Raw genomic sequence first — 27,926 nt, 5'->3', positions numbered from 1 at the left:
AGTTTTGGACTTAGCAATGGATATTCTTTGTGAGGAGGAGAGCTCTGTGAACCCAACTGCAAACTCCTTAATACAACTAAATCACGAGAGAAGACTCTACAAAAATGTTAACGGACCTGCCGAGATTAATATTTCACATCTCTTTAACTTGACTGAGGACTCTGAAAACCTGACTAATCTTTCATGTGAAGCTAGCATGAGTCCACCGTGCTACTCTTCCCTCTTTCAGCTTTCAGAGAAAAACTGGCCAGCTTTGCTGACAGTGATCGTGATTGTTTTAACCATCGCTGGAAATATTCTTGTCATCATGGCTGTGTCACTGGAGAAAAAGCTACAGAATGCCACTAACTATTTTCTAATGTCACTTGCAATAGCTGATATGCTGCTGGGTTTCCTTGTCATGCCTGTGTCAATGTTAACCATACTGTACGGTGAGTATTACCTGCGTAATCTACTGCATGTACTGAGTAGCTTTAAACATTGCATGCACATGTTGTTGCTGTTATTATATCACTCTCTTGCTACAAAGATAATGTAATCACTCCATACAAGGTAAAACACACAGACCTGGTTAATAGATGTAAGAGTAAGTGGAGCACTTGAATCTTTTCTTACTTTAAATTTCTAATTACAGACATTTTAAACATTGCCCAGAACATCAGTTTACTGCTCTGATTCTGATAGAACTGTCTCAGAAAGCGTAAAAAGATTCTCTGTTCTCTCTATTCTTTCAGGTTTGTCCCTGGCTAATAATTTTCAATATTCCTAATGAGAATATAATGCCCTGACAATTACTTTGCTCTGCAAATATGAACAGAAGCACTAATGACTACTTTTAGATTCAAAGTAGGCAGCCCCTTCATTTTTTTAATGAAATAATTCAAACTTAAATCTTTCTCCTAACACCAATATTTTGTCTGCTTAGACAGCTACTTAGCAGCAAATGCTGGAATAAATATTTTGGGAATTAAAAAATGCATGGGAGTTAATTTCAGTAACATTTACAACAAATGCAAAACTAAACAGCTATGATTGCTTAAGAGAAGTTATTTAAGAATTAACTGAATTGCAACTCACAGCTCATAGCCTTTTAGGTGATTTATAGCAGACTTTTCTTGTCATCTTCACCAAAATCAGTTGCAGCGTAGCTCACGTATTGAAAAAAGCAGCAGACTATGTGGTGCTTGACAGAAATATTAGCAGGCTGTTATCACCCCTGAACTTCGAGAAGTGAATTCTCCGGTGCCACAAATGAATTGCTACAGTTCAAGGAGAAGACAGGCAATGTCTTGAAGAAAGCGAGGTCATCTGCGAAGACTTGTACAGCTTATAGGATCACTTCAGTACTCCAGGACTAAACCTCTGAGCATGAGCTTGTCACATTAGGGAGATTTCACCCAGGAAACTAGGAGTTTATTTCCAGATATCCCTTTCAGTATTTCTACACAAACTGCCCTCAACAGCATTTGTAAACTGCGTTTGGCATTGGTAATAGTATAACATTGTGATTGATTTTATTAGTGATGCAATGACCTTTGGTGGGAAATACAGCACAAAATAGAGCTGTAGGAGCAAAAATCATCCGATTTGTGAGATTAGCAAAAACCCTTTCAAATCCTGGGTGATTCCCTGAGATATGCAACAGGGACTCCTGCTGGCCAGGCTCTGCCATCGAGGAAAGAGATGCCTGAAATCCACCTTACGAAAATGATTTACACATTGAGACGCAGAATTTCCTGCACGCAGCGAAGGAGGGCAGCTGCCTGAGCCTGACTGAAACTGTGCTCCTGGGTGGGAAAGGTGCATCTTCCCCCTTTGCAGTCACCAGTACGGAAGAGCAGCTGGTCACCAAAAGCCACCAGGCAGGGGGCTTTACCTCCTTGCTCTTTTCCCACCCCTGCTTTTCCCTTTGCAAAGCACTGCTTCGCACTAGGAGAGCCCTCTGCAGGGTAACTCCCAGTGAAAAAAACAGCTGCTGACACGCGTGGAGTCGCAGAAGAGCTTTCTTAGTGTGGCACAGCACCAAGTCACTCCCAGAGTGGCTAGCGCCTGGCGCAGAGGGAAACTTCCCCTGGCACAGGAGTGTTGGGGCTGAGCCTCCCCGAGAAAGGTCAGCAAGCAGCCAGCTTCGCGTCTGCACGACCATGCCATGCTCACCGACTGTCCTCAGTGCAAACCAGAGGTCTTCGTGCCCGCATCGCCCTGCCAAGGCTCCCCTGAGGACCGTGCAATGAGGGATCCCACCACCCACCCCACAGGCCCTCCACGTGGCATCACACTTGTTTCCTCACATTGGGAAGTGAGCGGATTTCCCCCTCTGCAAATCGCATATTCTCCCAAGCTGAGGACTCTGCTGGGACATATATTCTTACCCGGGTCCCCTGAAGGGGGATGGTGACGAGGTGAAGCCAGACTCTTTTCAGTGGTGCCCGGCAACAGGATGAGAGGCAATGGGCACAAACTGAAACACAAGAAGCTCTGTCTGAACATAAGGAAAATCTTCTTTACTGTGAGGGTGACAGAGCACTGGCAGGCTGCCTAGAGAGGTTGGGGTGTTCCTTGCAGATACTTAAAAGCCATCTGGACAGGGCCTTGGGCAACGTGCTCTAGGTGACCCTGCTTGAGCAGGGGGGGTGGACTAGATGATCTCCAGAGGTCTCTTCCAATCTCAACCATTCTGTGATTCTGCAATTCAGTTATGCTCCAAAGAGAGATAATTTCTTTGTTCTCTAAAGCCTTACCATTACTGTGGGCAATTCATGTTCAGGTGCCTCGGCCACCTCCACCATCCATGCCTGTCCCAGTTCTGCTTACCAGAACTGCAACCTGTAACCTTGGTCCAAGCAGGCTTCTCCATCCAGTCAACAGCATCAATCTCCACTGCAAGAAAAGATACCCAGCAACATTCACTCCTGCCTGCCAAGGTGGATATGTCCATGGAACAGAACTCATGGAGAGTTCAACAACAATGTTGGTTCCCACTAGAATAATTCTTGGGTGGCCAGAGGCCTGTCACTCCCATCTTGGAGATTTTCACTACATCAGCATGAAGAATGCTGTTGGGATTGACGGATACTCTCTAATTCCCTGCTGCAGTGGAGTGGCTGCAGGAGGACCAGGCATTCCAGAGAGCTCCTGTTGAGCTATGTGCTGACCCTAGATATGGCCACAGTTGATGTGCTTCTGTCACAGAAGGATGGTGCACAGGGCCTCCTCAGCGACCATGCACTCCTTATGGACTCTCCAGTCCTTTTTCTTTACAGCACTTCCTTAGCCCTTTGCGCAGAAGATTTTCACATACCTCCTTCTGTTAACAAGCAGCACCTCAGTCATCCTGACCAGCTTCACTTCCTTGCCTCCTCTCCTCAAAATCTTTGTGAGAGAACATCCCTTCTCATCTGTATACTACCATCTGGCTACAACAGAAGCAAAAACTTGTCTCATCCTAGGATCTCCCTACCCTCTCTTTCCCAGGGCTCTCAGTCTGAAAATGCACTGACTGAGCACACAGACACATGAATATCACTTGCCTCTCCTTTGGATGGGGCCCCCTCACTTGAGCTCTAGGACCTCATGAGCTGCCATTGACCACAGGAAATCCTGGACCTCACAAGCCTTTCCCTGCCTACTAAATCTTTAAATTGCAGCCATGATTATGTGGAAGACTGAATTTGATGGTAACCAGACCACAACGCACGGCAACGCTGCCTCACACCACATGCCACAAACCATGCCTGAAGGCCTATCTGGAGGATGTTATCTACATACCTCCTCCATTTTATTGCACCCACAGTTGGCTCTGCTTATCCAGCTCCTCTTTCCTTGGTCTGGTAGCCTCCAAGGTAGCTTATCAGAGGAATGCTGTTTATCCCTATCCCAGCCAGGCCTAGAGCGAGGACAAGTGGTGAGAAGAACATGAAAAAAGTGTTCCCAAAGACTGCTGAGGCAAGATAACACATATGTGTTGCCAAGTGCAAAAAATACTTTATTGCTCTCAAGTAGAAAAGCTTTTCCCTTGCGTAAACTGGCCTGGCCTGAAAGGGAGAGGCTGCTGGCAAGACGTGCCCCTGAATGCCAGCCCTCAGTTAACAGCACTCCGGAGACCGGATTCCCCATTGGAAGACTGGAAAACAAGAGAAAACATATCCATAAATACTGACTGGTTGTTAGGGTCAGCTCATATTACAGCAGTCCAAGAGCATGGAGTATTAAGTCTCCCTATTACTGAGACTGGATTTAATTAGACATGGACCTAGCTGCTCTGTCTCTCCCTCTATTCCTGTTCTTGCAAATTTTGTCACACCAAATCTCCAAATGAGACAGGCGGCCTGTAAAAAACTGGCATGTTATCACAACGCCAGCTTTGGCATTGCCCCCCGCAGCACTGCCATGGGCAGCTTGGATAACGTGCTCCAAAATAAACCACCACAACTGCAAAACTTTCTCCAGGGGAACATAGCAGCAGGCCCCTGCAGAACTAGAAGGGCCTGGGAAGGGGGGTCCTACAGCGCTCTGCTTAGCCTGTGTCTGGTCGATACCATTCTTAATAATTTGGGTAGCATAGAGAGCTTACATAGTTTTCCAAAAGCACCAGGCTGGGAGATCAGGGGGACAGGAACAGCTTTGCCTACAGTGATCTGGAGCCCTGAGAAGAAAGTCTGAAATGAACTAAAGAAATTCAGTGAGGATAAATGCAAAGACACCCACATAGGAAGAAGAAACCAAACTACTACAGGGGAGATTTGTCTAAGCTGCAGGAATACTGAACAAGATCTGGGGGGGGAAAAATGGATCATAAAGTAAGTATGTGTCAATAGTATGATGTTTTTATACAAAAGGCTGTCATCATTTCAGGATGTATAAGGGCATTCCTTGTAGGACCTGTGAACCAATCTTTCATTCCACTTAGCACTCAGAAAGCCTTTGCAAAAATACCAGTTTCAATTTCGTTCACTCCATGATAACCAATGTGTAGATAAATTAAAGAGATTTCAGGGCAGAGAAAGAAGAAGCGTAGAAGTTCTAAAAACACTGTCTGTAAGCAAAGGGTAAAAAAAAATGACTTTGTTTAGTCTAGAAAATAAAAAAAAAAGGTAAAATATGATAGCCTTCCTCCAACAGCTTCCAGGAGGGATGGTAACCAATTATTCTTCATGACCAGTGGAAAGAGTAAGCAGAAAAAAAATACTAATTTGCAGCAAGTAAGATTTAGATTGGGTATTGGTAAACATTAATGTATTTACTTTGGATTATTATTTCTGGAGAAGCCTATCTGTGTTCACTGATGGTATATGGAGTAACCTCCTTATTAAAGTGTGAGGTCGGTGTCTAATGATAGGTGACATAAATATTACTTGAATGTAACAAAATATATTTCTTTGGTGTTCCTTAGCTGCCACTAAATCTGAAGTTTCTGCCTCAGACATTTGAAAGTTTTGCATATCAGGAGGCATTAATAAGTAATTACATGGAAAAAAGATAAAAGTGAGAACTGTCATGTTTACACTGACAAAATTGCTCATCTTTTCTTAACTTTACTGCCAGAAATGGTTAATTATGGCATCAAACATTATTCATGTATTTTTTTTAAAAAAGCATCTAGCCTGTAGGCTAGGAAAAAAGCAGAGATATCCCCAAAAGATGAAGATTTAGAGGGGTACAAGCAAATGAAAAAAAAATAGAAGGGTGTCTCAAAATAGAAAGTGTCAGGCAATTTCTTTCAAAGGCATCACTTATTACAAACTCTTCCTAGAAGGACAAGTGCTATAGGACAAATGTAGCCAGACATGAATATGTCACATTTTTAGCTGATACCAACTTTCTCTTTTGCAGGATATACATGGCCTCTACCTACCAAGCTCTGTGCTGTTTGGATTTACTTGGACGTGCTTTTCTCCACTGCGTCCATTATGCATCTCTGTGCCATCTCGCTGGATCGCTATATTGCCATTCGAAACCCCATCCATCACAGCCGCTATAACTCAAGAACCAAGGCTTTCGCAAAAATAATTGCTGTGTGGACCATATCAGTCGGTAAGTGAGGCAATATTTCAGCATATAATTGCAGATTTCTAGCTTTTGAGAGGATTTGACACATATTGCAGCCTAAAACTGTGTTCTCAGCTGGCAATATTTTGCTTGCCACAGTCTAAAAAATGCTGCAATGTAGTAATTATGCAATAGAAATCAACAGTGCCAATGGGATTTGGAGCAGAACTGAGCAGCACTGTCGCAGAAAGAATATACATCAGTACTGGAATGACTGTGTTCAAGTTTGTTTTAAAGATGTGTTTATTTCCCATATTGATTATCCATCGTTACCTTAATATGGGAAAAGAAAAAATGACTGGAACCGGGAAAAGATTTCCCTGTTTTATTTAAGTCGGTAATTCCTGGCTTCTCATGAAGGTAATTTGCGTAAAGATGCCTCTTCCATCAGATCTTTCCTGCCTTTCTTGGTGCACAGCGGGAGCTATTTAGGATGCGCTAGATACTCTACAGATATCATGAATGAGAGAAGCTCCCCCGCAGGACAGTCAGAGCTGCAGCCTGACACAGGTGTCCTGAATCACTCACTAGATGCATCTCTCCTTGCATTGGCTCCAAGTGTCACTTGGTAGCAGCATCTTTGGTCCAGAGATGTTTTATTGCATAGCAAGTGGAAAAAGTTTAGCGTCTGATACCATCAGACTGTGCTCGTAGTCCCAAGGCAATGAGTCTCAGGGACGCCGAAGGCACGGTCCTCTCCTGGCTCACCTGCTTTTGTACAGCCCCCAAGTATTCGCTCACTAATTTAGAGGCAAGAGAAGTTCACTCTCTTGCCCTGAAAGAGACGACTGTTGCCAGTGATTAAAGGTAATTAGCTGTTTCCCTGTCTAATATAAATTATTGTAAGCAGTAACTGTAGCCTGTTATCATTCTTTTGCGGGGAAGGGAAGAAGATGAAGCCTAATGCTGCCGCCTGTCTGTCCCTTTGAATTCTTCCTCGGCCCCCAACTTGATCCTGGCCTGGAGTCTGAGAAAAAGCAGCCCGAGATGTTAAGGCTTAAAATAGCTGTATCTTCTGCGGTACAGAAAGAGATGGCGAGAGCTGTCTCTCAAGGGGAGGACAGTTCTGCCCATCCCGTTGCGGAGAACCGGCTGCGCTCAAGAGCGTTAACGTGTGACTCTGGGGCGCGCTCGGCTGAGCAGATGTCGAGGTCTAACCCAGGCCAGACAAATGGCACCCTAAAAATACCTCATCCTCTATCAGTTATAAACGAAGCCTAGAACCTCTTGCTCGGTTGGAGATGTCTTCATTTAGATAAGATGAATCACACCTTGTATTTCTACAGTCCCATTTTTCACTGATCCAGTAAAAAACATATTACTTGCTCTGTCTAGTTTTTCCTGTCTAGGATCTCTCTAACTGCAAACATTTTCAGTGTATTCTCTTTACTACAAAAAAGTCAAGCATTCATTAACCTGGTACTTACTGTGTTTGTCTGTACGTGTGTGTGTCGCCTGTGGTTAGTGCATGTGAGATTACTGTATTTTTTAACCATTAATAAAATTCAAAGAAAGGTCAGAATCACCATTCCAGAACCAAACCAGTGGTCCATGCAGCTCAGCATGTTCCCTCAGACAGTGGCTCACTACCAGAGTATCTAAATTATCTCACTACTAAAATGCATCCAGAAGAGATCATTTCTTAAGGCCCATTAGTTAGAACATGGTGCAAGTCCAGAAACAGGAGGGTTTAGTTCCTTGATATCTTGATATTTAATTTAAAAAGTTAGGAATGTTCTTTGCAAGAATAATAAATATGAAATAGCCACCATAAAAACATCTTTTATGCTCTCTAGAGACTTTTCTTCCACCAGTGACCAGTCAAGCTGCAGACATTATTTGTTATTACAGTGCCAAGTGATAGCAACATGGTCCCTATTCATATAATTCTGAAAAACACAACTCCTCATCTTATGGGAAAGCACTCAACTGTGGCATGAGTGAAGAAGACAGAGTCCTACTTTATTGTGGTTGGATAAGGACAAATGAAAGATAAAGATGGATATTAGGAAAACAGATGGGCTGAAAGGATAAAATCCACCTCATATACATATTATATGTCATCAAAACTGCAAGTATGTTAAATAATACAAATGAATCCAGGCAAGTCCACTGAGCTGTGTGGGGAAGGAAGTGGTGCTGATCTGGTTTGCAAGCAGCGTGGAAGCAAAGGGCATGGAGAGACGAGCTGAAGGAGGAAGTGTCGATTCCCAGCCTAGCAACTGTGTCACAGATGATCTCTGGCAAATGTGATGGGCTTTGGAAGAAAGACAGAGAAGCAAATGCACAACAAGCTACAAAAGTTGCTGAGCTGCCCGTTGCCCAGCTCGACTGAGTTTGCACCATGGCTTACTGCTATATTAAAGGAATAAAGAAAAATGCCAGTAGCATAAAGAATCTTGACGGTCCCAGACCTCCCAATCAGTTATCATCAGGCTTGTCCTCCTCATCTGCCACGATCTGACCACAGTATAGGAAGCAGTTTCTGAAGAACAAGGTGCTTTATATACCATTTACTAATAGGAAATTTTTTTCTGAACAAAGCGGTGCTTTATCTATCATTTACTAATCTCCAGGCTCTCAGTGCTACTTACAGTAGCAGGGTTATATATTATTTAACTCTTTGCATTTTCACCTAGCTACAGCTACCACAGCCAGGGCCACTGTCAGGCACAGCATCCTCTCTGCAGCGCGCACAGTGCAGTTGCCATCTCACTGGGAAATTCTGAGATACAGGAGTTTTTCAAAGTTTTGCCCTCCTGTCTCATGTCAAATATCCTTTGGCTCCACCTTGCCGATGCAATTTGCAGCTGAGCTGGCACCCTGGTTCCTCCTGCGAACTTCCATGATGTACGTGATGAAAAGTGAAAGAGTGAGAGAAAGAAATGAAAGGCATCATGTTCCCCTGCACAGAGGCTCACTTCACCTGGGGAAGGAAAAAAAAGGAGAAGAGGGGGAAATCTGTCCATCAGAACAGCTCTGACAGCTCCCTCACTCTCAAAATCCTTAGTGTATCCCTTTTCATAGTCTCCTTCAGTCATTGCTTTTACAAGGCTGAGAGTCTCCATCTACTTAGTCTCTGTTAGTGTGGAAGGATCCAATGCCCAAGTGGTCTTTGCACCCTCCTCTGTATCTTTTCCAGTACTTTTACATCCTCTTTGAGACATAGGTGGCCAGACTCCAGTACTTAAGATGCGGCTACACTACAAACTTATGCAGTGTCACAGTTTTCTCTGTTTTGTTATCAATTCCTACCTTCATAAATCCTACCATTCTGTTTGTCTGCTGTCTTTGATCATCCCTGAACTGACATGTTTAGCTCAGTGACTCCAAATCTCCTTCCTAGGAGATAACAGATAATCTGGCACACATAAACAGGACCATTCTCCCCCACACCAGAAGTAGGTACAACATTTTGCTTCTCAGCACTGAATTTTGCCTGCTCCTTTATTGACCATTAGCTGAGGTTTATGAGGACCTTCCACAATTCTCTATGGTCAGCAGCTGCCTGCTGTCAGCAAATTTACTTACCTCACTTCCACTGTCTATGCAGTTAATGAACAGGCTGAACAGCACTGATCTAACACAGATGGCTGTTGGATGCTACTATCCATAAACCTCATTGTGAAGCAAACCATTTAGTCCTACTCTTTGTCTTCTAACACAATCCTTTTCTACAAAAGCATCTTTTTCTTGTGCCATTAGAGCCTAATCCTTTAATAACCTTTGATCAAATAGTGTTGTCAGAGCTTTCGGGAAGTCCAGGAACATTGCATCAACTGGATCATCCTTATCCCCTTGCTCACTGACTCCTCCAAGGAATTCCAGCTGATCTGTGGGGCATGGCTTGCTTTCCCTGCAGAAGTTCTCCTGATGCCTCCCAGTCTACCAATGCCTCTTTCATTATGACTTCTACTAACTTAGGTAATAATGCTTTATTCACTAATTTTTTATTCATTGCATTTTTAAATTTTTATTTTATTCGCTGTTTTTTAGTTTTACTTTTATTCACTAATTCACAATTTTATTAAGTGAATTTAATCCAAAGCCCATTCAATCAGTGATCTTCCTTCCATTGGGTTCAGTGACATGGGAAATACTTCAAACACAAATAACATACGAAAGGACAGACAATTTCACTTAAGTGACTTCTGAAATCTTGACTTTTTTAGTAAGAAAAAATATATTAATGTTTATTTTTGCATTTAACTGCTACATTTAGCCAGGAGCCCTTCTTTCACTACCATGTAATGTCACAGGCAATGGGTTTGAAACAGATTCTAATTACTGTAACAGATTCTAATCGTGTCTTTAATTCTTAAATCATCCAGTACCCACAGTGGCTAGATAATTAGATTATTTGTAGCTGTTGAAAGCAAAACCCATTAAATGCTGAAAATTATTTCATTTGTTTTAAAGCACAGAGGTCATTACTGAGAACAGGTGCAAAAAAACCTAAACATTTTCCCTCCCTAGGAAAATTAGAGCTGAATTTATTCAATAGCATTTAGCCAGAATCTATAGAATTGTAAATAAAGCCTCAGCTGAAAAATACAAGTAAAGCACCTTTGAGTTCTAAGTAGGCCTAATAAATATATTGCTCTGTAAGAAGCCAAAAATGTAACATTCTCTCCTTCAAAAATCCTCAAAAAAGCTACATTAAAGAGTTAAAGTCATGAATGTTAAGCCCTTACATATATCGTTCCTCAGTCCTTATATCTCTCTATTCCTCTTAATGGTCTAAGTCACGGGAAGTTTGATGAAGCCCAAATCCTCTTAGCTCAGTTTTCTCTTATCATTTCTCGCTCAGCCTACACATCTGTTCATTGCCTTCAGGCAGTCTCTGCTCTCTCCAGTCACTAACTTGGATTTATTCAGTATTTTTCATGCAGAAGAAAGTCCAAAGTGGAGCTGGATGAAGCTAGTGTAATATCTCCCACAACATCGCTCTCCATAATTTTGCCTTTGCTTTGGAAGCTTCAAAAATACAGCTACTGCACATGTGAAGCAGCATCCTCCGAAGTGAAGAGTGAAAATGTTACCTGATGGTGTATGAAACAAGCCCAGTGCAGCTTATCCCTCTGATAATTTGCAAAGCTTTATGCTGACACAGAAGCTTACATTTTCTTCTCAGGCCACCTGCAGAACAGCTTCTACTGACTTCCAACTGTGTTGCAAAGTCAGGAGGGCCAGGGATGCAGTGGAGATGTGGCAAGTACAACTACCATGCTCTCGGAATTGTGGTTTGCCGACAGCTTGGCCTCCTTTGGCTCAGCAGCCATTTAGTTCTGTCCAGGACAGCCTTCGCTTGAAATTCCTTTTACTGTTCTCAAAAGTCATTAATAACCAAGAGACTGAATGTTGGGATTCACCACTTCCTCCACTTCTTCCATACAGCTTACTTTGTCTTGCCAATTCATTCAAGTCTAATGAAGGAAGAGTTTTGCACAGGAAAAGACCACTTATAAAATGGAATATATTGCCAAAATACATAAAATGGCAAATAATTACACATAATGCTATTCTCTCATAGCAAGGACGTGAAAGCACACACTTAAACTCAGAGATACTAGAGCTAATCTTCAAATTTCTGCTACAATACACACAATACAATCATTGCCTTTGCTTCCATTTCTTCTAACTTTTGGAAACTTGGCTTTACAGTCTCAGCACTGTTCATCATTTCCTTAGTCAACGTTTCTATTTTTTTTTTTTACCTACTCATGAAAGCATCTCCCGGAGAGTAAGCACATTAATTGGTCTTTTCAGTTGGAGGATCTCAAGAGCAAACAGTGTATTTTTTGTGTTTGAACAATCCCCAAGGACATGCTCCATATGTGGGTGCAGATGCCACCATAAAAATAAAATGCCATAGATATTGTCAAAAATTGTAACATCATATACAGAGAAAATTGCACTAACTATAATGAATGGTCACAACACAAAATTTCATAAGCACAATATTAGAGTTTCATCACCATCTCATGGAACCAGGATCTTTGTTATTGTATTATTTTATAGACAAACAATCTATGAGGCGCCATAGTTATGGCAGTAGAGAGTTCCCTTCCTTACTAATGATCCACCAGAAATGACAACTAATTAGTTAGCAAGCACTTCATTTGCAAGCTATCTGAGAGAAGTTAACATTACTAAATGCTGTGATGCAAATTTCTGAGTTGGTCTGTAAATATATTCTGGCTATGAGATAGTAGCTAACATGGTTCTAAGACAGAGACATAAATACCACAATTACTTTGCTTACTGATGTAAATTATTCCCTCCTTTCCCATACATCAGAATCCCCTGCTTGATTTGTTTTTCCCAGAAGAGCAAACACATCTCATCCGCTAGATCAACAACTTACCACAGATATCTCCTTCTCACAACGATGCAGGTTAAAAAAGCTTACATTTTGAAGTGTTACATGTTTTTTTCAGTATCTAGCAAGGAGGTGCTACTGACCATTGGGTCAGTGGCTTTTCTTTTTGAAAAAATGCTTAAAGGAGTGATAATGACTGGATCACTTTCTAAATTCTTTAAATTTGGAAACAGAGAAATCATAAAAACCCACAGGGCCAAATTTCCAGACCGGACACAGTAAAGGATCCAATATTCACCAAGAAATTACTTAAGCATCTCCAATTAGAGCAGCTGCGATTTCTGCATAGCAGAGCCACATGCAATATAAATTAACAGAGAAGAAATGCACAAGGCATCATGTTGAGATTTATAAATTCTGTCATCTGTACACCGTAATTGCACTGAATCATTTTATAAATTAAAAATTGTCCTGTTAAAGTAGCACTGTAGTGCATAAAGAAATAATTTCAAGAACAAAAAAAATTTAAGTCATTTTAAAATTGTATAGAGCATTTTCACATCTTTTTATGTATTTTAAAGAATTAAATTTTATTAAAGCCAGGTTCTACATTTTCTAACATTAAAAAAGAGAAATATATCAGAGCACTTCTGCTTTTAAATGAAATGATTAATTTAGCCCAATTAACATGAACACTGCAAGCAAACATTCAGGCTGTAATTTCCTTTCCCCATGCATTTCCTGGCCGATGTTATTGGCACCATTTCTACGCTGAACACACCCCAGTCAGCAAAAGTCATCGGTTTTGTCAGAGCCAAGGCAATATATTACCTACAACAAATTTAGAAATGCTTGTCAGCTAATTTTTACTAAGTCACTGATGGAAACTAACTTGTCAAATCGCTATAACTTCCTAAAAGCAGGTTGAGAGGCATCATGATAAAGGCTCTAGTTTCCAACTGATGGAAGTGGGAGCTGCATATTTCATAGTATTCAGCCCAGAGTTTATGCTGCAGGGAAATGACACCCAGTAGGAAGTTTTGTTCCCTTTTTGCAGAAAACTCATTATGATTTTTTATTTGATCTGAGCTTTGAAATGTCAAATTGACAGCTACTGCCAGGATCATAGGCTGAGCTGAGCTTTGAATTTGAAAAAAAGGGCAATTCAGTCAATGTGAAGGGCATTATCTATCCATTATGTAGGCAGTGAAGTATGAAGTTCTGCATCCTGAGCCTCTACGTACAGACCAGTACAGGTCAATAATCTGCTTCACTACCTGATTTTCCTTCCAAATTTTACACTGCAGTGCAACATCTGCCCAAATAACTGCCCAGCCGTTGGTGCAATCTTCTTGCATAACTAATAAAAAGTGGACCTTTGGTTAATCAGCAGCATCCTGAAGCAACCACAGAAGGAGGCAAGAAGGGAAGGGAGAGCAATCTGGATTAACATGGGACACAGACACAGCAGCGCAGTCAAAAACCTGGGCCATGAGGGGAAGATGCAGGTCCTAAGGAAGCAATGGGCAATAAAAACATATCTTAGCCTGAGGTCTAGAAAGTCCAGAAGAATTACGGGGTTGCTTGTGTGCATCCATCAGTGTCAGTGCCAAATCATAACTAAGAAAATCGAATATGAAACAACATATGTGATAGTTATTTTCAGCCTCCTGTTAAACTGCAGGACTATACAGTGAGATCAAAGAGTACTGCTGGAGAAATTTCAGACAGATATCAATGGAAATTTCTATTCAGTTCAGCGGAGGATTAAGCCAGAGTTAAGTAAATTATCAGCATTTAACAAATCATACAAAATAATAATATAAATCCCATAATGTAAAAACTGGGAGGGCAGAGTATCTTGTCATTTAAACTGCTCCAGTTTAATCCAGGAGCTGATGTGTTAGTTGCTTATGATAGTGAAATATCTAAGAACTATCCACAATTTGTAGCTTATTGCTACTATTTTATGAAGCAATATTGTGTACTTGGCATATATAACACGTAAATCAGACCTGAGGAGCCTTCAGGAGCTTCATAGCTAAAAAGGCAGACGTATAACATGTGATCTGGGAAGATCCAGATATAAATGTATCATATTTCTTTCTCTGTGAAGCACAGTTATACCCAAATCTATTCTCCCAGGAGCCTGAACAGTGCACGTTGCAGGAAGCCACCTGACATGGAAGACAAAAGGGTCATTTGCTAAAGCAAGAGAAATACTACAAACAGCTAGAGTTATCCCACTTAGATGTTCTTTTCCTTTTGAAATTGCAACATATTTTACCTAATCCTGTGATTACTAAAAATTTGTAACTTCCTTCAAGTAGAAATTAAACCAGTACTGTGAGGAACTTAAAAACACCGGTGCAATTTAAATAACATTAACTGAGTACACAGCAATAAAAGAGGATGTTTGACTTGCTCACCTGCATTTTGCTGAGCAAAGAAGTAGTATTTTTTTCCATCAAGAAGCTTTCAGTAAGATTAAGTAGCACCTTTTCCCTCTATGGAGAGCTGGGTTGGAGACCTACAGCCCCTCTTGAAAATCTTCAAACTATTCAGGTCTTTATCTTAGGGTCAGTCACTTCTGCTCCTTTCTAAACATCACGGATGAAGCAGTTACATAGCCATCATTATCCTACATCCCCTGGAAGAAAATATTAACTCCTTCTTGACTCCTGGATGGTAGGATGGCTATCATCTCAGCTACTGCGGACTTCAGGTCTTCTCAGCCAGCCTCCCGCAAAACAAGCTGGTTCCTTGCCCTCCTGTTCATGCTTATCCAGAGACCTCATTACTCTTTATGTTTTCCAGACTCAGGGATAATGACAGGTCACAATCTCCCCAAAGATCAGACTGCAAGTAAATTGCTATTGTAAGAAATATTGCAAATAAATTATGGGGTGGTAACAATAATTACATTATTGTTACATTAGAAACACCTCCATGCCTGATGTTAGTAGGGAAAACCCTAGTGATGATTTCAGATCACCGAAACACAGCTCATACCTCAGTTATTTAGATGAATTGGCAATCTTTTTTCAGCACGTATGTGTGCATGTGCCCATGAGAATGAAATCAGTGCTTATTCTCAGCCCTACTTCTTTTTAACATGACATCTTATGGTATCCACATGCCTCTGAGCCAAATAGATGTAGAGCTCCCACACTGTTTTATTCCTCTTTATAATTCACACTCTCAGTTTTAAAATGACAAGGCTTTCAACACTGTCTCCCATAACATCCTCCTAGAGAAGCTCTGGAAGTGTGGGTTAGATGAGTGGAGAGTGAGGTGGATTGAGAAGTGGCTGAAAGGCAGAGCTCAGAGGGTCGTCATCAGTGGCATGGAGACTAGCTGGAGGCCTGTGGCTAGTTGTGTCCTCCAGGGCTCAGTACTGGGTCCCATCCTGTTCAACGTCTTCATCCATGACCTGGGTGAGGGGACAGAGTGCCTCCTCAGCAAGTTTGCGGATGATCCCAAGCTGGGGGGAGTGGCTGACACACCAGAGGGCTGTGCTGCCATTCAGAGAGACCTGGACAGGCTGGAGAGTTGGGCGGAGAGGAACCTCCTGAGGTTCAACAAGGTCAAGTGCAGGGTCCTGCACCTAGGGAGAAATAACCCTAGGCAGCAGTACAAGCTGGGGGCTGACCTTGTGGAGAGCAGCTCTGCAGAGAAGGACCTGGGAGTGCTGGTGGATGACAAGTTGACCACGAGCCAGCAATGTGCCCGTGTAGCCAGGAAGGCCAATGGTCTCCTGGGATGCTTTAGGAAGAGTGTTGCCAGCAGATGGAGGGAGGTGATCTTGCTACTGTGTCCAGTTCTGGGCTCCCCAGCACAAGAGAGACATGGAGCTCCTGGAGAGAGTCCAGCATAGGGCTACAAGGGTGATCAGAGGGCTGGAGCATTTGCCCTATGAGGAACAGCAGCAAGAGTTGGGCCTGTTCAGCCTGGAGAAAAGAAGACTGAGAGGGGATCTTATCAATGTTTGTAAGTATCTGAAGGGAGGATGTCAAGGGGATGGGGACAAACTCTTCAGTAGTGCCATGTGACAGGACAAGAGGCAATGGGCAGAAATTGAAGCACAGGAAGTTCCACCTGAATATAAGGAAAAAAAATCTTTACCGTGAGGGTGACAGAGCACTGGCACAGGTTGTCCCGAGAGGTTGTGGAGTCTCCTTCTCTGGAGATTTTCCAAACCTATCTAGATTCCACCCTGTCTAACATGCTCTAGGTGACCTTGCTTGAGCAGGGAGGTTGGACTAGATGATCTCTAGAGGTCCCTTCCAACCTCAACCATTCTGAGATTCTGTGATTCTGTGATGTACCTGAGTTCACAAGCAGTTCTTCCTTCTTCAGTCACATTACAATGAGAAAGTAGCAGGGCTAGATGGCTTGACCAAGTGGTAATGAGAAGCAGAGCTTGTTGCCAGACACAAATCTAACTGAGCTCAGCTCCCAGTGGCAGAATATTTTTACTAGATGACAGTTATCTGGTGGTGTATATAAAGCGGCTTTTGCCCTTTTCTCTGAAGGCCCTTGCCCTCTTTGATACTAGATGGCCATGCATTCTCAGGGCCATCTGAGAGCCAGGGGCCTGAGAACAGGCTAGGGAAAAGGAGATGTCATTTCACCTCACATGCGACACAGTAAGTAATGTGGTGCCAAAACAGTAGTGAATCACTCCCCTAAACATTTATTTTCACTGGTATGCTTCCCTCTGCAGATGAGCTAAGTTGTTACCTGGGGAACATAGGGATGGTGCTTTCTTGAGTGAAAAAGTCAGCTCTACATGCCATCACTGCACAGATTTTGCTGGAGATCAAGTTGAGCAGGTTCCTCTTGATCAGTGAAGAAGAAAAGAATTTTCAGACTTTCACTAATATTGGCTCTGGAGAACCTGAGAGTCCTGGAGATAAAACAGCTCTGCTCTGCCTTCTAGTGGAAAAGCAAAGCCCAGATATCTTCTTGCCTCCCTCTTCTTCCTTGTACATGGACGTACAGTGACTTTATTTGTAAAGTAAGCTGCACAAGGCAAAGAGATTTATTTTTTATCTAAAAATTGACATAGTCATCAAGTCTAGGGCTGGGGGTTTTCAACATCTTTCTTCAGCCTGAACACCACTAAAATATTCAGAATCAGACTGTGAAATCTAGCCATGGACAGTTAAATCCATAGAATCCATGGGAAATCTCTGGAAGAATCCAGGCATATGCACTGTGTAATTCTACAGTCAAATTATGTACAAATCATTTGGTAGTTCAGTACTTCTTATTTATTTGGGAAAGGTTCTGTGCCTCAGCAAATATAAATGTAAACAAGTAAACAAGCAGCTGGAATTCAAGTACACATCACCTAAAAAGTAAATCACTGCACAAATTGATGAGGTTTTTCACTTCTCTGAGGTTCTGCTGATCAAGGAGACGGTGCTGTTTCAATTTACTGGCCCTAGAGGTGTCCAGTCCTAGAAGTCATCAGTGTGCTAATCCAAGGAGAATGTATTTTACTCTACAAAGACTGAGGCATTGCAGAGTTTCATTTAAAATGTGGCTACTTCCAGGCAAGCGCCAAGGCGGGAATTACCTGGGAATAACCTTAAACACATCAAGAAATAACTGAAAAATTTTAGTATTCAAATGAGATACTGAGGCTAATCTTCAGAGGTGCCTCTGACTGCCTCCCTGCTTATGAATGACCAGACCGGGCAGCACAGTTTTCTTCAGCAATTTCTCTCCTCTTGGAGGCCTCTCTTCTGTTCACTGCAGTCTGCAGGAGGCAAGGGCAGCCCACGTAGGCAAACCTGTGGTAGCATTAAACTAACAAGCTTTGGCTTGTTAGCAAGAACCTGTATTTCAACTTGTTAAATTGAAACCACAGGGGTCCATTCACCATTGCTCCCAGGGTTTCTGCAGACACAAATGCCATAAACTGAAATCCTCAGTGCCTAAATCCTTTCTCAAAACTAATTTCTTTAAGATATTTATAAATCTTACTTTCTTATTCTATAGCTATTTGATCACTATAGACTTCTATATGCATGTATTAGTCTCCCTGGTGAGTAGAAAATCATACTGCACAGAGTATGACCACTTCTTTTGATTTGAGATAGCCATGAGAAGCCAATAAGCACCCTGGCAGAAGCGTTTGCCCAAATAAAAGATAACATCACTAGAAGAAGAATACAATGACTGTCTTAGTGGAGAGACTCCACGGTAATTGCCATGCAAACGCTGGTGTCTTTTACTCAGACACTCAGAAGGACTAGGGAAGGCAACAAGGAAATAAGAACCACCAGGCATGTAGGACATAGAAATGCTGCAACCAAGTCCTATGGAAGAGCTAAGAAAGAGCATCTGAAGTGTGGACAAGCAGGAACAGTACTTAAACCTGTGAACAGGAAAACTGTCTCCTGCTGCTTGATTCTTGCTGCATCTACGTGAACAGGAGTGAACCCACATTTTGTGAGAGAACAGGATTATACCAAAGAAGGAACTGAGTCCATTAGCAGTTTCTTGTCATAACTCAGCCAACTCCAGAGCTCTGGATTTCTAACCAGTTGGGTTCAAAAGGGGTAACTGTCCTCCCTGTAATGCCCCTCTAATGCTTATTTATTTCTATTTAAATTACTATCACAGTCCTACATATTAACCTATGCAGAGAGATTTCTGCACTTGAATGAAAAAGGCTTCAGGGCTGAGAATATAAATGACAAATATATCAGGAAGCCACTGAGACTTTTCTGATTTTGTTTTTCTAAAGTGAAATAGACTATTTAGGGCATTATATTATTACAAACGCTCATTTGCAATAATCTCACATACAAAGAACTGAAATTATCTCCTACTAGACAAAATAACATGCTTTCTGAAAAACTTTCTGAGCTGCCAAAAGTGAAGCCATTTCAAAATTTATATAATTCATATATTCTATATATAATCCAGGTAGCATTTGGGACTCCCATATGAAGTTAAGTGTAAAGCAATTTTGCTTCTCAGTAGTATTGAATAGAACATGTGTGACCAAATAAAATGTTCCAAGGTAAAGCTACAGAAAGCAAGCTGTGTGTGGGCCTTTGAATAAAAAAATAAACTTGGCATATAGAGAATAATAAGGAAAATGTCTGGACCCGCTCTGATTCCAGTCCTGAGAGGATGGCAGTTTGGGGATACACGAAAGAGATGCTCAGCAGCACTGTGGCTCACTAGCTCTCAAGTGTGAAGATTTGTGAAAGCAATCTCCTCACCTACCCCTACCCCTACCCCTGCCCAAACCTGTACCTGCCACTGCACAGCCCACTAAGGAACAGGGTCATGATCGTCTGATATGCAAGTTGAAATTCTAGCCCTGGACTTTGGGGACACTGGCCACACTGACTGGAAAACACGCAAGTATTTTAACTTTCATGCTGACTAGATGGAGCCCCAGATGGTGATTCCCAAACCAGCTAGAGCTTTTCAACTTCCCTCTCCCCAGGTACGAAATTTCTGTTTCTGCACTGTCACCCATCAGCAAACTGCACAAATGCCACTATTAGCTTGGGAAAGCTGCTGTAAATGGGGCAAGACAGTGTGTTTGAGAGCCCTGAAGTGGGCCTTGGCTATCTGCGGGGGAGACACTTTGTGTTATGTAGAAATAAAGTATTACTACAACCAATATTAAATGTGCCTGGCACTATTTTGGCAACATTAAGATTATAATAAGGAATTGAGAGTTCTCCCATGACTAGAGATGAGTCAGATGGGAACTATCTCTTTCAGGTGCATGCAAAAATCAGCAAAAGTGTTTCCAGGTCCGACAAAAAAAATTCACACCTTTTGTCAACGCCCCATGTCAGACAGAAACGGGAAGTCAGACTGAGCAGCTCTTCCACGGCTGCCTTAAGGGAAAGCTCTCAAGTAGCTGATGCTATTCTCCTGCTGCTGATGTAAGGCCCAGACACCTTTGCAGGCCTGGCATCAGAGGAGGACGGGACCCCTGTGCCACCAGAAGCGGCTCGCTGTAGTCTGTGTTCTCAGAGCAAGCAGGCACATCCACACTACACAGCTCTTGGTGTGAGGTCTCCTCCAGGCCCTATGGGGAGCAGCCATGGTAGCCCACAGAAATAAAAATTATTTTGTGCATTTTTTCAAGTTTAAAATATAGAAAATAATGTGATGGCTCTGTTGCAGCAAAATTTTTTTTTTTTTTTTTGTGATATGACACTGAGGTTATGTGTTGTATGCCTTGGGATGTAGCATGTGAATATACACAGCTGGGCATCTGAGGGTGCAAAGCCTGCGAGAAATGTGTTGGAGGACTGAGTAAATAGAGGGAGCTTACTCTGGAGCAAACTATCAAGAACAAAACCCTGGTTTTGTTTCAGAGAAAACTAAGTATTTCAGAAGGGACCTGATATTCACGCCATGTGGACAATCAGGCAACTGGGGAGCAAAGTGGGGATTTAATTGTTTGATAGATGCACAAAAGGAGAACATTTTCCAAGCACAAAAAGGTCTCTGATAGAACAGTTTTTCTAAAGAAACTTTTCAATTTTTCAAGAAGATGAGTGTTTTGTTTTGGTCTTTGTTAAAAAAAAAAAAAAAAAAAAAAAAAGTTGCTGCATGAAGGAAGAGAGCCTTTCTCTGAACAACAATCCTTTCAGCAGTGTCTGGTGTCACAGTACATCTCCGTGCTGTTGCCGATGATCTGGCCCATAACCTGAAAATGCCTAAATCTGTGAGACTACTAAAATTTGAGTTGAGGAGGTTTTTCCTTTTTCATGTGAAGGAGAGAAAAGGTGCTGAATTTTGTGGAGAAACTGTAATGACATTTTAATAAGGTATTTCCTATCCCTTGGATATTCATTAAGATAAATAGTAGATCTCCTTTGTATTCATCAAATCAATTTGAACTGCTGTGTCTAAGGTGAAAGCACATGATTTACTGGTTCTGCTTGAAGCGGATTTCATGTAAGGAACCTTGACTTTATCATTTTACTTCCTTCTTCTTCTCTTGATCCCAAGCAACCCAAATTTGTCAGTCTTCAGGGCATACTGTAAATTCTGGCTTTGATTCATCAATAGCCTCAGCAGCTCAAGGCAGCCACAAACCTAGTTTACCTGTCCAGTTAAAATGGTTTTATGGCTTCTGTGTATCCCTGAAGATTTGCAAGCCAGCAATGCATACCATTAAATCAACCTTTGTAAGTTTTACCAGGCCTTCATATGAAAGAAACACATGAAAGATGCTATTGCTTTAGTTCTGAACTCTGGGGCTTTAAAGAGCACTCTGTCATTCTGAAACTGTGCCCATATGGTTGAGGCTTAATGCAGGATTTATCACTGATCTTTATTGTCTGGGTTCTGTTTCATGGTTTATTAGAAATGCTCAGAGTTTGAACAGCCACCTGTGTATAAATCAAGCTGTATAAATAAATCACTGTATACCAGAGGAACATAATATTTAGAGTTTGTCTGGGAGGGAAAATGTTGTGATAGAAGCGTTAAGTGTCAACTGGAAATGCAGAGGCTAATGCACCTTCAGTGCTTGACTGCATGCTCCAATTTTGTGCTGAGTGCTTCCCTGTGCCTCAGCTTCATTTGCCTTGGAAGCCAAACTGTAAAAAAAGCACAAGATTTTTTCCAGAGTCACCCTGAGCTTGTGAAAGGCAGGGAAGCAGTGTGGAATAGCTATTCTGCTCTAGCCCTTCCAGACTGTCTCCCTCAAATCTAGTATTTGCATATAATCCATTTCTCAAATACCTACTCATCCCTATCTGGTATTAGTTAGTAAGCCTTTCATGTGAAGCTGGTTTTTTTGGCGTGGGAATGCACAGGCACATTCTGGGTCTTCTTAGACAGCCACAGTCACCAAGAGTAGGGAACTGGAAAGAAAGGACAGTATAAACACCACAAAATTATTTATTGGCATTATCAAGGAGAAATAGATCAGTCTGCTTCTATCTTTAATAAACAAATTCAGTCAGTTGCTATGATATATGATAAAGGCTAATAGCTGACCCATGCCAACCATTGGGTCATTGCCAAGCTGTGATGAATGCAGTTCAGCTTCATGTGGGTTGTTCTTGAAGAACATTCAATTAACATGGAATCTGGTTACCCAGTTTAGACTCAATCCATATTGCACTGAAATTAATAGGAACACTTCCATTGATCTGACTGGACTTTGGCTCAAGTAAAACTGCAGCACTTGTATGCTGCAATCTATACTGACAGCTGTGTTTTTCTGAAGACAAAGTAATAATGTTGCTCTAAAAGTTACTTGGCTTCTTAATTATACTTGGATGTATCTTAGCACTAACAAAACCTTTGTCATTAAGCTACCTGAGCAAAATATGGTACCTGGAGAATTTAAGAATATTTATACCCTGTGTTAGGCCCAAGCATGACCCAGTCATGAAGCATGAATGCACCTCAAGTTCACCTTGTGCAAATCCACATGCAGGCCAGGACTTCAAGTGAGGCTAAGGAGTGGTCTGAGAAAAGGTCTGAGCCTATGCTAGCTTTTAGTGCAAACTGATGCACGCAGCTAAAGTGCAGTGTAGATGGGCAATAAACCCAGCCTATCCATCACTACATCCTACATCTGGTATTGCAGTGACTGTGTGGGATAAGCACTGTGTGCAGACCCATTAGTCAGATCCTGAAATGCAGTCTAAACTCACACCCTTAAAGAGTATGGGGATTTTCAGCAAAGCCACACCTATCCTATGGCAGCTTGGCTGGATGCTGAGGACAGGCCGGGGTGCCCACAGGGCTCTAGCCCTCTCTGAGCCCTTTGGCCTCAGTGTTTGGTATCCTTGGTCAGTAGGAGGATGCTCGCTGCTATGGCCCACAAGAGTGCAGAGCTCAGTTTTGGGCTCTACCATCACTCGTTTCTTTGAAGCCTTAATGTGTGGTACTTTAGGGAAGTACCATGCAGCCTATCTGCTCACTCAGGCTCTTCCTTTGCAAGATGCCAGGATGAGTAAAAGAGGTCTTTTTTTTTTTAACGTAACCTTTGTCAACTCTGCTATTTTAAATATGACTTTAATATTTTTAATATGAGACTAAATGCATGCTGCATCAGCGTGCATTTTTCATGTATCAGTGAATGTATGAACACAACTTAGATTTTAAATTTTTGCTGTGTCTAGAGTATGAGTTTGACCTTACCTAAATCTGAGTAACATGTGGGTGACTTTCTTGGCCATGTGTAATGCCTCTTAAAAATCCCATCAGAACAGTGGATTTGGGCTTCACATGGAAGCTATTTTGTTTCAGTTTAAACATGATTGATTGCCTTTGAGTTTGGTCTCTGTTTCCTCAATGGGATTTGCCATCCTCATACTACAAGAAGTCAGAAACCACCTGTTGAAGAGGGACAAATTGTCTTCCTTTGTGGGGAGGAAATAAGTTTACTCTCAGTAGAGACTTGGGCTGGAAGTTAATTCACACCACGCAGGAACACCACAGGATCATTTAGGGGATCTTCTACACAAGCTCAACTGGGACATACACAAAACACAGGTAACAACTGCCAGTGTTCTCTGTTATCAAACTGTTTTATCTCTGGTATTTTCAAGCTGTATACAGGCCAGTTAACTGAGGCTGTAGAGATAGTATATCTTGTTGCCTTGAACGGTCATTCAGAAAAACGTGTATGACTACCAGTGACTGCTACAGCTCTTCTGTGAACAGTGCTTTCACAGTTATTAAAGGAATCACAAGGAGATGTGAAAACTCTGGTTGCATACTGAAGCTCATTTCCACTCAGTCACTCTTAAAAAACAGAAATCTGGATTTAAGATGTCAGTTCTCCAGAAGCTGCCAACAACAAAACAAAACAGATGGAGAATTGCTGCCCCTGTGTTTGGTGAGGAACTCTAACTGACTTTGGCCTTTTCCTTGAAAAAGTTTGCAATTATTGCTAAAATGTTCCTCTTTCCAGTGCTACTGATTCTCCTTCCATGAACCCTAGTGCAGCTGAACCGTAAGGTCTGCAGTAATGAAAGGCATCTTTACACTGTCAATACCATTGTTTATTTTATCTATGCAGCTCACACTAGGTCCTTGAATTAAGGAAAAAAAATAACCCTGGTGTTATCTATATGGGGCAGAACTGCACGGGAAACTTGTGGTATTGTTCTGACTCGTGGTGTATTTTCATACAGCTGAAGCCTAATGCTGGGAGGTACTGGGCACCTTCAGTATTCCTTCCACTCACCCACAAAACAAAACGAAATTCCAAGAGTTCACAGTTGCCTGTAAGTGTTCAGCACCTTCTGTCATCTCAAATCACTCAGCCTTGGCTGAGCAACGCAGCTCTTGCAGTTGACGTCACCCCCTGCGCCATCATTCAGATGACTTGGAGCCTGGAGTTGCTGGAGCTCTGTTAGCTTGACCCAGGAGCTGCCACACAGCATGATTTTGCACCTCACACATTGGCTTTTCATATCCTAAGTTCATTTATTTAGGCTTGTGCAGCCTTGGAACAGAAATAGAAAGAGCAATACCACAGGCTATCCATCAGCTTCTGCCCCGGGCAGATAAGAACGGCACTTCTGTAATTGGCCCAAGGCATTACAATGACTCAATTCAAAGCTGTGAAGATAAAATAAACTATAGTGTTGTTAGAAAAATAAAGAGCCTTGAAAAAGCTCCAGAAGCACCATAAGAATGGAACATTTGAAAAGAATTTATTATTATTATTATTATTATTATTATTATTATTGATTTGTACCATGTCTGGAATGTAGAGCCCCTTTCTAGGACTGGAGTGCTGTTATGCTAGGCACTGCACACACATACAGAGTGAGCCTGTGCTTAAAGCACAGGAGTGGGAAGAGAGGGCAGGTGCCATGAAAGTGCTGACATTGAGAGGATGAGTTTCAGAGCTCATGCTCTAACCAAGGAGTTTTTGGGCACATAGGAGACAGGGCAGTGCAGAACATTATGAGAAATTCTCACATTATGAGAAATTCTTCTCTAGGTCCTTTTTTCTTCTTCAAAAGCCAAACACAGCATCCAGGATTTCTGTTCAAAGATGCAAAGGGGAGTAAGGCTCCCAGATTACTCTAACTTTCTACCACAGGAGCCAGGTTCCTAGCTGCTTTCACCCAAATAGAGCTGCAGGATTGCTCCCCGGTTCACAACTCCACTTTCATTGTCTTCACAGTACATCATTTTGGTGTCTGAATATTGCCTCTCTTGGAAAGCTAGCATCCATTTGGGGGAGGAGAGAAGAGAATTATTTTTAAAAAGACACCAACACCAAATAGCAGTTGTTTGGTTTTGCTCAGACGCTGAAAGCATTTGCAGGAGTCCCTGAAGAAATGACTGAGTGGGCTTGAATCAGGTGGAGCAGTTCAGGGTGAATACACTTTATCACCTCGCCTGCTGCACATTACCATGCAAGAACGTAGTACACACACCAAGGGAAGATAAGGTCTGCAGTGCTGCTGTGCCTTTGGAGTTGTGCATTGATAGGGTACTATAAAGGGACATTCACAGTCCTGGAGGGTGAACTAATTCTCAGGCTGTTTCTGGCCCCATCTTTTCCCTGACTGTTGCCATGGAAAGTTTTTTTTTTTTTTTTTTTTTTTTTTTTTTAATTGTATATATATATATTTTTGCATTCAGACTGTGTCAACTATATGGAAATTGCAGGGGGAAAAGATCCAGTGGCAGATCACCAGATCACTCTCACACCTGCTAATTTTTTTTTCTTTTCTCCTAGAACAGCTTGGCATTTCACAGCCTAGTCAGAAATCATTACCCAGAACACTTCAAATCTTCTAATGAAAAACTGGCTAAGGACACTTTTAACAGCTGACAGCCAATATGAGAAAAGAAAAGGAGGAGACACCTTTACTATAATTGATAAGAGTCTCTGTCAAAGTGACAGAGAGCAAGGAGGAAGTTTGGAGATCATTACAAGTGGGGTCAAGACCCAAGAATATGAGAACTTTGCTTCTGCTGCTATTAAGTGTTACACGACAATTTCATGGAAATGTATTCTCCCTGTGGCTGAGTTTTTCTGAAGGAGAGAGGGAACCCAGATTAAAACAACTGCAAAGTCCTTTTAGTAACCTCAGTGCTGCTTTTCCCCCATTCCTCTTTGCTGGTAACCTGCAAAGGTGATTACAGCCACTTACAAATGCCAGAACCCAACAGATCACAGCTTAGTTCACAAAACTTGACATCTGCAAAACCAATGTTTCACACAGCATCTTTTCTTACTGCAGTCCTAGTAAAAATGTCCAAAGAACGGGATTAGCATCACATCATTGATGAAACATGAGATGCTGTGTTATCGTTGACTGTGCAAATTCAGCTTGCTTTGGGAAGTCTATCAATTTTGGCTATATCTGTTGGTTTCAGATTATGTCCTGTAATTAACCACTCATTGCTCATTATTTGTGAAATGATCTGTGTACACCTCAGAGTGTTTTGTTTTTCTTGGAGGCTGGAAGTGGGATTTATTATTGTTGTGTTTAACGTTCTCTTTCTCTAACCCACCTTCAGGTATCTCCATGCCTATACCTGTCTTTGGTCTACAAGATGATTCCAAAGTGTTTAAGAAAGGCAGCTGCCTACTCGCAGATGACAATTTTGTTCTAATAGGCTCTTTTGTGGCGTTCTTCATCCCTCTAACCATCATGGTGGTCACCTACTTTTTAACTATCAAGTCGCTGCAGAAAGAAGCTACGTTATGTGTGAATGACCTTGGCCCAAAGACTAAGTTTGCTTCATTTAGTTTCCTCCCTCAGAGTTCCCTGTCTTCAGAGAAACTCTTTCAGCGGTCTTTGAACAGAGACGTGGGGACTTCCGGGAGGAGAACAATGCAATCCATCAGCAACGAGCAGAAGGCTTCCAAGGTTCTTGGCATTGTCTTCTTTCTGTTTGTTGTGATGTGGTGCCCATTTTTCATCACCAATGTGATGGCTGTAATTTGCAAGGAGTCATGCAATGAAGAAGTCATTGGAGGACTACTTAATGTATTTGTTTGGATTGGCTACCTTTCTTCGGCTGTCAACCCACTCGTATACACACTGTTCAATAAAACCTACCGCTCAGCTTTCTCTCGTTACATTCAGTGTCGCTACAAGGAGGAGAAGAAACCTTTCCAGTTGATTTTAGTGAACACTATCCCAGCACTTGCATATAATTCCAGCCAGCTCCAGCTAGCACAAATGAAGAGTTTGAAAAAAGAGGCAAAAATGATGGCTAAGGATTATTCGATGGTTACAATAGGAATACGTCACTTAGATGGCACCTCAAAAGGAAGTCTCAGTCCTGTGAATGAAAAGGTTAGTGGTGTGTGACTCTGCTAGCCTGCTAGCAGCTGCCATGACAACTAGACGGTGTACGCTGAAATTTTCACCTTGCTGTGAGTGGCTCTGATAGCTTAGGAAAATTAGCCCTGTTCAAGAGACCCTCCAATAACATCACATATGCCTCATACCATCCTGTTGATGAAAAGCAGGGTTGAAATGGTATCAAATGTGCAATTTTTTTTCATACAGTACTTTGGCTGTTTTAAGCACAGGCTTTATTAAACTTATTTTTTTAATAT

At 41.9% G+C, this 27,926-nt stretch overlaps 1 protein-coding gene across 1 annotated transcript; it reads left to right on the top strand.

Annotated features, from left to right (window-relative positions):
* Positions 1 to 16: 16 nt before the first annotated feature.
* On the top strand, positions 17 to 27,906 carry HTR2A (5-hydroxytryptamine receptor 2A). Its single transcript, XM_062576455.1, has 3 exons — positions 17 to 431; positions 5,833 to 6,033; positions 26,876 to 27,906. The coding sequence occupies exons 1-3, from the start codon at positions 17 to 19 to the stop codon at positions 27,673 to 27,675; spliced, it is 1,416 nt and encodes a 471-aa protein (XP_062432439.1). The 3' UTR covers positions 27,676 to 27,906.
* Positions 27,907 to 27,926: the final 20 nt, after the last annotated feature.

The sequence above is a fragment of the Rhea pennata genome, chromosome 1 (assembly GCF_028389875.1).
Source record: "Rhea pennata isolate bPtePen1 chromosome 1, bPtePen1.pri, whole genome shotgun sequence".
NCBI classification, from domain to species: Eukaryota; Metazoa; Chordata; class Aves; order Rheiformes; family Rheidae; genus Rhea; species Rhea pennata.
Note: the sequence above shows the minus strand (reverse complement) of the source record. Positions and strands in the feature narration are given on the sequence as shown.